At 33.5% G+C, this 11,139-nt stretch overlaps 2 protein-coding genes and 1 pseudogene across 2 annotated transcripts; all 3 read left to right on the forward strand.

Moving 5' to 3' along the window:
- Positions 1-313: 313 nt before the first annotated feature.
- On the forward strand, positions 314-4,879 carry LOC114378236. The gene is made up of 4 exons (XM_028336794.1): positions 314-889; positions 1,887-1,999; positions 2,851-2,955; positions 3,940-4,879. Exons 1-4 carry the CDS (start codon positions 505-507, stop codon positions 4,624-4,626), a joined length of 1,290 nt encoding a protein of 429 aa, XP_028192595.1. The 5' UTR covers positions 314-504; the 3' UTR covers positions 4,627-4,879.
- A 1,786-nt stretch (positions 4,880-6,665) lies between these two features.
- Positions 6,666-8,975, forward strand: LOC114378736 (annotated as a pseudogene).
- A 148-nt stretch (positions 8,976-9,123) lies between these two features.
- LOC114378737 (protein C2-DOMAIN ABA-RELATED 11-like) lies at positions 9,124-10,222 on the forward strand. Its single transcript, XM_028337366.1, has 3 exons — positions 9,124-9,234; positions 9,346-9,441; positions 9,812-10,222. Exons 1-3 carry the CDS (start codon positions 9,124-9,126, stop codon positions 10,220-10,222), a joined length of 618 nt encoding a protein of 205 aa, XP_028193167.1.
- Positions 10,223-11,139: the final 917 nt, after the last annotated feature.

An 11,139-nucleotide genomic window follows, 5' to 3' on the forward strand; every position in this document is an offset into this window, starting at 1 on the left:
AACCTAGGATGCGAATGGTGACGGCTGTACGGACGTGACGAAGAAGCTTCTCCTTTTAAAATTTTACTTTTAAATGTTTACTAAAGGACATTTTCGCTACTTCATGTTATTTGCTGGGTGCACTTAGAAAGTTCCCAAACATAAAAGATGGTTGGGGCCCAATACTTTTCTTCCATGCCAAGAAGGCAAGAACAACCAAAACCTGCCTTTAAGGACAATTAATTTTGTATTTGAATTTAAGTTAAAAATGGGTTTCGCATCATTTTATATAAATCCAACGGATAAAAACAAATTAAAATTAAAAGTGGTAATATTTTTCTAAACATACGTTTGCCTCACACGAAGAAACAATGCTGCTTAAGATCTGAAACGATGCCGTAGATTAGATTCAACCCTTGTCTAAAACCCTAATTTTTCTAATCACCTCAATTCAATTCCAATCCTTCCACCCTTCACCAAAAAGCAATGTCAAATTGAAAACCTCAGCAGCTGTATTCACCTCCAATGGATGTGAAGGCTTTGGCGAAATCAAAGAGAAACCACACGCAGCACCATAGCAAAAAATCTCCCCATAGTCACAAGCCCAAAGCCCCAACATCATCATCGTCTTCTTCTGTGGGCCCCAATGACGCTGCGAAGAACAACCCGTTGGGGAAGCAGCAAGTGAGCCAGAAGAAGAAAAGCCACCGTTCCGCGCTTCCCTCGAATTGGGACAGGTACGAGGATGAGGAAGAAGAATTGGATTCTGGGTCCGGAATTGCGAGCAAAACCGTCGATGTTGTCTTGCCCAAAAGTAAAGGTGCGGACTTTCGCCACCTGGTTGCAGAGGCTCAGTCTCAAGCGGAGACGAGTTTAGAGGGATTCCCTGCTTTCGATGATCTTCTTCCTGGTATGTGTTTTGCGTTATTCATTATTGTTTGTAATAATTTGGATAAAATTTAGGTGCCAAGTTTAGTGTCATGTCTTGGAATTTGGTTTTGAAGTGAAGTGAAATAGAAGAGAAGATCAAACTTTTTATTTTTAATTGAATAAGCATTGAAATTAGAAATAAACTTAAAGAGTAAAAAATCCAATAGGATTGACATAGGAGTAAGAGGTATGGGTAGTTTGCATGAGCTGCTAGTTTCAATCCTCGATAGTGTCATATAGTCATTTTATACAAATAAATAAATAAAAAATAGTGCTTTGTACTGATATCTGATCACAAACCTTAATGTATTCTAAGTTTATTCTTAAAAGTTACACCAACCATGATTATCTTAAGAATGATATTAACAATGATTTCTAATCTGTTTTACATTGACAGTGATTAGAAATTAAACAAAATAATAAATGGATATAATCTTGATTTTAAATATTTTGTTTATTTTTGTGAGTTTAATTTCTACGTAATGTTAATGTAAAAAATTATACTTAAATTATGACTTACAAAGTAATTATTGTAAAAGTTGACAAACTTGCTATACATGATTGTTTGTCATCCGAGAGGGCTTGTGATTGAATGACAGTGCAATGATGTTTTCACTGTCAGTGCATAAAAAAATTGTCCTTTCCTATTTTCCCTAAAATATAACTCTCAAACATGCTTCCATTGGCTGATGTCCTTCTCTAGTTAGAAAAAGAGTTTTGTCTTTGTAATTAGCACCATAAAGCTCTGTATTAAACATAGATGAAATTCTAACTTCACTACACCTTAATTTTGTCCTTGTAACTAGTGTTTCATGATTCCTAATTGCTCCTGATATATTTCAGCAGTAGCATTAGCTTATGATGAGCATGTGTAATTAGGTGATTAGTCATTGATACTTCTGTTTAATATAAATGTTGTTCAGTTTTTTGTTTTTATTTATTTATTTATTTATTTATTGCACGACATTATTTTACAGGGGAGTTTGGTGTGGGATTGAGCTCTATGCTTGTGGTCAGGGGAGAGGGCATTGTCTCCTGGGTTGGAGATGATAACTTCGTTGTAGATGATAAGACAACTGGAAATCCAGAGGTAATTTATTCATTCCCTTAACTAATGTTGATATGAGTAATAACTATGTGCTGAGCAAAAAAAAAATGTTGATATGAGTAAAAGATTGGTGCACAAGTTTAGTAATGCTTTGTGAATCTTATAGAGATAGTTCTCGTCATAGGAGTTTAGGCATGGTAGTATGAGCTTCTTGAGCATCTTTAGTAAATTAACATTGAGAATCAATGAGGTCAGCTTCAACCACCTTTCTATTGCTTGTAACCCAGGTTGTTTAGCAGTAAGTACTAGTAATCTGAAGTGCTTGATAGTTGATACTTGAAAGTGCTCATATAAAAAGAAGAGAAAGGCACATATAAAGCTATTATAGTATTTTTGGTGCTTGTGTCCAACTATACTGTTTGAAATTGTTATTACTTTGTTGACAAATTTGTTGGTATGTATTCCCTTGTGTACTAATTGTCGTCAGTAGTTCTTCCATTTATATAGTAGCTACTTTGTAAAGTGGTCCATTTGGGTTGTATAGGCTATGCATGTGTGACTGCAAATTTTTCTTGTGATTCTTCACGCTTGCAACAAAACTGTAGGATGGTTGAAAGTTTGAGTATGCAGTGTGCATTTGAGTATTAGACACTTTGTTATTGATTTTTTTTTTCAAACAGTTTTTTTTTTCCTGCAAATGATTGTTATTGGGAATTATAATTCTGCTATGTAAATTAATTGTAGAATTGTTGTCGATCTGCATGATTTTCTGCAGCATTCTTATCATGATTTGCCTTTGCAAGATTTTCATATCTTGATTATATTGCTAGATGTTGTATTCCAACTTCATTTTCAGTATTGCCTTACTTGTCCTGAATTGGGTTTTCATGCAGGCATCATTTTTGTCCTTGAATTTGCATGCTCTAGCTGAAAGTTTTGCCAAAGTTGACTTATCAAAGAGATTATTCATTGAGTCTGACCTATTACCCACTGAGTTGGTACGTGTACTCCCTAATTGTTCCTTAAAATTATGTGGGTGGATGTTTATAGCAATAAATTAAGTTGAGTTTCAAAATATTTATTTTTACATTCATTTTATTTTCTTAATTTCATATTCCTTTTTTCCCTTCCAAGGCTTGGGCAGAGGCTGGGTGAAAAGTGCAGCATACATATTTTTACATTAGACCTAACTTGCACTTTTCAAGAAGTTTCTTGTTTAGAACTAGGGATTTTATTTCTACGATCTGATTGAAGTTTCATTATAAAAATCAAGCTTGATGTTATTATAACTCTAACTAAAAGGATTTGAAAAGGCTCACTCTTGTCCTCTTAATGTGCAACACTGTTTCTGTGCACTGGGGAATTGGATAATTTCTTAATTTTTTATTGATCGTAAAAAGTATTACATAGTTGTACAGAGAAATTCATAGGGAATCCTAGAACTCGCTCTGTAGTCTGTAACATTATATGTTCAGCTATAGCAGTAAGTCATTAACAATTAAGTTAAAGTGGGAAATAGTGATGGCAGAAATAGTTAATGTAACATTATATGTGTTCAGCTATAGCAGTAAGTCATTAACACTTGTTTCTTTGCATTATGGAAAGACAGATAGATAAACTGTAAATTGATCACCTGTTGATAAGGCATGAGCCATAATACACTACATTTCTGTATCAGATACACTGAAACATAGCCATATGTGTTTTTTATCAATTGTAACAATGGATTCGTGTGGGTATGATCATACAGTGCTATAGAATACGAAAATGAAAGTAATCATTATTAGTTTTTGGAAAATGATGAAAGATTCCTAACTTCAGAAATTTCTTTGTGCACTATGATACAAATAGTTATGGTAGAGTCATATTATATTTCCAATTTTATGCCTGGTGAAATCCAAAAGTTACAGGATGAGTTTCACTCTTTTATATATAGTCTGCAATTCTATATTTGCTGCATTAATGCAGTTTATTTTATGCAGTGTGTGGAGGAGTTGGCAGTGAGCAGCAATGAAGAGCACGAGGAACTGAAAACTAAAGAGGACAGTGAACTAGCCAATAGGATGTCTAAAGAATTAGATTTAGATGATCTAGCTGCAGATCAGTTTACATCATCTAGTTCCAGTAGCAGTAGCCATGCTGTTTCTACATTCCCCTTGTCCAACAACGTCTTTCACATTCCTGTAAACTATGTCAATGCTGAAGCTCAGCAAACTAGCTGTTCTAGTAAAAATAAAGCATTTGTTCCATGTTCAGATGCTAGTTTACATTCTACTGAAGATGCAAGAGGGAAACAGTACTCAGCATTTGGGGCTGCTGATGTTGAAAAAGAACTAGATATGCTTCTAGATTCACTTAGTGAGACCAAGATTCTAGATTCTTCGGGCTTTAAGTCCTACACCTCGATTCCGGTTTCATTGGGAGTCTCTTCTGTGTATCCTCAGGTTTCAAAGAAAGATCCAGTTCCATCCAAAACTGCATCAATTACTGCTAGTCTAGATGATGCACTTGATGAATTGCTGGAGGAAACATCCACTTTGATGAATCCAAATGTTTTATTACGGCCACAGGAAGAAAAACCTTTCCATCACAGCATGCAATCTTCTTCACATTCTGGAAACAAGTCCAAAGTGGCTGATGATTTTGATTCATGGTTTGATACACTTTGATTTTATAAGTCTTGTAATTCTTGCTAATGTGTTGTCTGATGTGGTTCATTACTGCTTATGCTAAGAGTGGCCTTGCCCTCAACACCAGACACTGGTGCTTGAAAAATGACCTTTTTTTTTTAACAAGGAGGTCTATAAATTGCCCCCGTCTGGTAGAGCTTTGAAAGTTGAAACAATGAGTACAATTAAAACATCATAGCTATTCTGTACAGAATTATGCTTATAAAACGCATCAACTTTTTTTTTATCTAGATATGAAATTGGTGTGAAGTAGTTTCCACTGAAATCAGTGATTGATTTTCGTCTGGGACAGTTTATTCCATATCCAAAATCAGGATTTGTATTTGTGTCAACTATTGTTGGTATGTAGAACACTTTCAAAAGTATGTTTACAAATGAAAATTTGGCCTGAAACTCAGTTTTGCAGAAGGAAGTCTTGAGTTGTTCTTACAAACTTAGTATGTAAACTTAAGTTTATAATTTTTAATCCAAACATGCACATAGTTAGAGGTGGGTATATGGACCAAGATTCGTAGACTTGTCTGTTAAGCTCGCTGATAGTGAGGATAATGTACCTCTTTTTTTTAAAATCCACATAACTAGGAAAATTTGGTCTCATTCACACAACTATTGTTGGCATCCTTTATCTGTAGGCTCATGCGCTGGCCCGGGAAACCCACATAAGAATGTTTTATGTTTGTTTTTAAGACATTAACACTTTAACATTTGGTTGTGTGTATTTGGACTTTTAAATTGTTAAGACATTAAAGACTGATATTTAGTTCATGTATATTTAGACTATTGTTAAGACAGTAAGATGTTGATGTTGTAGTTAGAATGTGCAAGTATTATTAATTTGGTAAGATCTTGATCTTTAATTTAGAAGGTTTGAATGTTTGATGTTAAAAATGTTAGTATATTTTAATTATAAATGATGGTATATTTTAATGTGATAGATTTTTTAGCTTAGAAATGAAGGAAAAAAATCTTTTAATTTGATGTAGTTTTCTTTTTTTAAAATTATTATTTGGACTTACAGATCTTGAAAAAAATATCATGTATCTCACAAACTAGACTTATCCAGTCCATGTAAGAGTCCATATAAGATGCAACCAATTCATATATTCACTCCTATCTATGATCTTGTGACTCTTGTGCCACAATTCGTAGATGCCATCTTATTTTTTTTCTTTTTTAATCAAATATTATACTCGTTTTTTTTTTTTTTCAGTTTTCATCATTCAAAATCACTTGCAATTGCACAAGAAAAAAATATTTTTATTATTATTGTTATGTGCGTGTAGGTGTACGTGCATGTGAATAACAGTTCCTTCCAATTTAGATTTTTACTTTTGTTGAAATAAATAGTAAATATTATTTGAAACAGAAATGTTTTTCCGTATGAACAATTTTTCGTATAAGTAGGATAATGTAAAGTAAAAGATTTTTTTTTCTATTTCCTTTTTAATTGTTTTAAGGTTGTTTGGCAAGATTCAGGCATTCACATGATTTGATCAAAATGCTCATGAATGCGGGCATGCACACGATTTTATAAAGAAAATTCAAAATTGTTTCTTTTGAAACCCATTTATATTCAAATACTGCAGTCTTACGCTGCCAAAGAGTCACAAAGTTGATACCCATCCATAAGTACTTTTCCTATACTTTCAAGATTTATATATATATATATATATAACGGAATCCTACGTTGGTGCTCATAAGAAATAAAAGAAAATTCTAAGTAGATAATATTGAAATGAGTCACCTCTAGAAGTTGAACGACTAAGAATATGGATCAAATTATGTTTATAAAAGCAACATAGGTCTTGCTTCAATAAAATTAAGTTTTAAGGTAAAATTTTAAAATGCAAACATATTTTTGAGGATAATCAAATATATCATAAAATTGAGTTTACCCTAAAAAATGCCTTAAACATCTAAAAGCATTTTTTTGAACGGAAAACCAAACATTTTCTAAACTATGAAGATTGAATTCAGATCCCTCTCCATTTTTCCTACAAGCATGAAAGTTACAAGAAATGGTGCTTCAATATGGAGATGGCAGAGTGGGAGGCAAGGTGACACACATGGCGGACGGAGTAATTAACGACGTGAAGCAGTGGGAAATGGTGTCTTTCGGGTTGGGAATCCGAGTGTGGAGGTGGTTGGGCGCTAAAATGAGCTTCGAGAAAATGGAATCAACTAACAAGCTTGGTTGGGGGACTTGTGTCTTCTCTTGGAAAGGACCATAAGACATCACTCACTAATGTTAGTTGCACACATTCAAAAAAGGAGAGACTACTACTCTATTTATTGCGCTTTGCCACCTTTTGTTTTGTTCTTTTTCTTTCTTTCACATTCTCGTGAATTTTGTTATCGAATAATGAATTTTGCATAGTTTTTTATTCAACACTTTACACATTTTGACACTCAATTTTTAAAATAAAAAATTATAAATATAATATAAGAAGCAATATATGTAAAAAAAGTTGAGTGAAAAAATACACAAAATTTTGAAAATTAGTAGCAAAATGGGCAAAAAGAAATAGTGCTAAAATGGTTTGCTAGTAAACACTACTAAACAAAGTGTTTTCTACAACAACAAAACAACGACGGTTCGACAAGAACCGTCTTAGTATATTAGGCGGTGACAATTTTGAAAATACAGAGTTTTTCAATAAAGACGGTTTCACAAAAACTGTCTTAAAATGATTATGATTCTAAGAGGGTTTTCTAAAAACTGTCTTAGAAGTAAGTGCCCTTTATAGTCCCTCACTTCTCACTCTTACTTATTTGATTATAGCGTTTGAAAACCCTAACCACCTCCACACTGGCTCTACGACACCTTCCTCTCCTCTAACCCCCACCTCCACCTGGTAGTCCTCTCCTTCCTCCCCTTCCTTGTCGGCCTCTACCTCTCCCGCATCCACTCCTTAGAGCCACCATCCCTTGCGGGGTTCGAAGCCATCCTCCTCCTCGTCTACGCCGCCAAGACCAAATCCCGCAATGACAAACCGCTTCTGATCACAATCCCAAAGCCTAACCCTCAAACCCTCAATCTACCACACACCTCTTTGCAAACCCCAAAGCCCACTAAATAAAGCTAGGAGATTGCGGTCGGTATACATAAGGACTGAAAAAGGTGATCTTATAGAGGTTAAGCCATTTGTTTGTATTCCAAGAACATTCAAACGTGTTGCTGGTGTCATGTGTAAGTCTTTATTAGTTATTTGATTTCCTTGGCTCGTGAGAAGTTGTAATGAGTTCTTATTTGTTGCTCCTGAACTTTACTAACTTGCAATGGAATTGCTTCAAAAATTGAGCATATTTGCTATTGACAAGCACGAGAAACTTCTCTGAACCATCAAAAACCCTGTCACACAATATTTGCCTATCAACTCACGAAAAATAGGTGTGTTGTGGTTTTGAAGATGATTTCATGGTTACACAAATTGTTTTGAAGGGGTTTGTTTCTTAGACATACAGAGGAAATGAAGCTAGTGTATGTTTCCTTGTACCATTATTGGAAGGATTCATGAATCCTATGCTCACTTCTCTATTTATCTTCTCTTTTAATAATCTTTTATCAATATATTCAAAATTATAGAAGTGATTGTTTCCTTTGAATGTCAGGTCTATCATATAGTTCGGAAAAGCTTGTAGATATGGATGACTAAGTATCAATTATTCTTAGCAATATGGACCTTGTCTTTGTGGTACTCATACTAGCTCAACTTTTAATTTTTGTACCTATTGTCTAAGTAAGTACATGCTAATATATTCTAATTTCAGGTAGGAGCAATAAAAATACTTTCTATCTTAATTCCTTAACTAAGCATTAGTTTGCAAGACCCTTTTCATTTTCCCTAAAAAAACTGTTGTCAAAACTTGGATATATACAAAATGCTACCTCAGCTAATTGTTTATTTAACATGCACTAGTCAAGATATTTTCTATTTCTTACATCATCGTGTTTCCTGATTGCAGTTTCGGGGTACCCTCTAAGTGTTGCTTAATGTATTACAAGGATTACTGGTGCCCTTGAGAGAAAGTGGAAGATTTTGTGATTTAACACCACCTTCAGTTCATGCATGAGAGACAATTTAGTAATACTAGTTTCGTAGTCAATTTATGTAATACAAGGGATAGGGCCTTGCCTAGTAGTGATCTAGGAAATAATTTTTTTGAGGCATTGATGTCCTGGATCCAGAGCGATGTTTCAATGTAATACTTGAATAAAATATAACTAGTATATTATTTTGTTAAAGGATGTTTATAGAAGCCAAATCTAAATGTTGCTTATATTGCGCTGAGATACGCTGCTTGGGAGATACTATTTTTTCCTGGTTCAAACCATTATTTCGTTTTAGAGTAAATTTTGATGGCGGAACTTGCTCATGCGTAGGGTGAGTTTGGAAATTCATTTCACCAACTTTGAACAACAAATAAAGAAATTTATTTGTTTGACTATTAGTTTAACTTGTTTGAAGGAGTATAATGGGTAAACAATTAGGGTTGCTAAAAATCATTGTTATGCAAGGGAAAAGGTTGGTGATCCAGGATTTCAAGACTAGTGATCCTTATGTTGTGCTCAAGCTAGGGAATCAGGTAAATAAGACTTATTTATATGTTAATTTCATTTTTGGCTTGTTTCTATTAACAATAACATTAACATTATGTAGCATATTTTAACCTTGAAATGTTATTAAATTGTACCAGACTACAAAGACCAAGGTAATTAATAGCTGCTTGAATCCTGTTTGGAATGAAGAGCTAAATTTCACTTTGACAAAACCCTTGGGAGTTTTGAATTTGGTGAGCTCCATGATATTTAGTATGCCGCTTCATTCTTGTTTTCTTCAATCTTGGTTAATCTTGTCCCTCACTCAAGTATTCTAAGTTCCATAAAGGAAACCAATTATAAAAATATGAGCACTAAAACCATGTTTCTAAAGTATGGACTAAAATCAATTTTGACAAAAAAAATTGTGGGACTTAAAACATATTTTACCCATTCTAAAATCTTGAATACTAGGTACTGTTTATTAGATCTTATGTTGTATAACTAAGATGTTGTTTATATATATATATATATATATATATATATATATATATATATATATATATATATATATATATATATATATATATAGAGAGAGAGAGAGAGAGAGAGAGAGAGAGAGAGGAAGTGTTTGATAAAGATCTTTTGAAGGTTGATGACAAGATGGGGAATACTTTCCTGAACCTTCAACCAATAGTCTCTGTAGCCAGATTAAGAGACATCTTAAGAGTGTCCTCTATTGAGACGACATTAAGGAAGGTCATACCTGATGGTGAAAACTATCTTGTCCGTGAAAGAAATACCAACTGTGTGAATGGTGAGGTGGTGCAGAATGTTTGGTTAAGGCTTCGAGGAGTTAAGTATGGGGAACTAGAATTGACCATCAAGTTGGTCACACATGTTGCTCCTGCAATACAATGCAACAATTGCATGTGTCATAAGTGTAGATCTCTAATTAACATTTTATGTCTAGTTAATCAGGGTTTCTGGAAAATCTGTACGATCTCCTCTACAGCTAGTGACCAAGTTTCCTAATCATCCTGAAATTGGTACCCTGCATGATAATTTTGTGTGAGCATCACTCCTTTTTCTATGAAGAATTTAGCTTTGAACTTCATAAGATTGACAAACAATCTCTATCAACATTTTTCATCCTTTCCAAACCCACCTTCATCCCCCCTTGCCTCTATTGGCTTCAATGGTAGATAACAATGTCAACCTTCCACCCAGGTTTCAGGCCGATGGCCGAGAAGTGTATTTGGGATTGATATATCCGTGCTTTCTAGGCTCAAGAATGCTAGGAAGTACTACATTTCCATGTCTCACTAGTGGGTCATCATGGCTTAGAACTGAGGACTGCCTAGTTATTGCATACATTATACCGGATCTTCTCAAAGGTAATTATATAACTTACTTGCTATGTTTTCAAACTTAAAGTTGATATTCTATATATTCTATCTTTATACTATATATATATATATATATATATATATATATATATATATATATATATATATATATATATATAAAATATGTAGGAACCTACTTGGGAAAGATCTTGCCTAAACGAATACAAATGAGCTTGAGAATCAACTGGAGGCATCACTGAGGAATATTAGGTCAACAAAGGTAAGCTTCAATTTCAATAATTTAGATTCATTTATTGTTTACAAATTAAACTATTTTTTCATAATATATTGCTTTATACTTTTCACACTAAAATTATTTTTAATTTATAATTGATTTTATTATTTAAAATTATTAGTACATTTATGTATTGTAAAAATTAATTAATTAAAAATTAGTGCATATTTTTTTCCACACATTATAATTGATTGTTTTCTGCATTCAGTTCTCGTTGGCAAAGCTTTCTAATTGGAAATTGCAAATTTTTAGGCATTTTTGTGCTTTTTAATTGGAACATTTTATGCTTTCTACCGTCATCATGTATA

Source organism: Glycine soja, chromosome 12 (assembly GCF_004193775.1).
Source record: "Glycine soja cultivar W05 chromosome 12, ASM419377v2, whole genome shotgun sequence".
In the NCBI taxonomy this organism is placed as follows: domain Eukaryota; kingdom Viridiplantae; phylum Streptophyta; class Magnoliopsida; order Fabales; family Fabaceae; genus Glycine; species Glycine soja.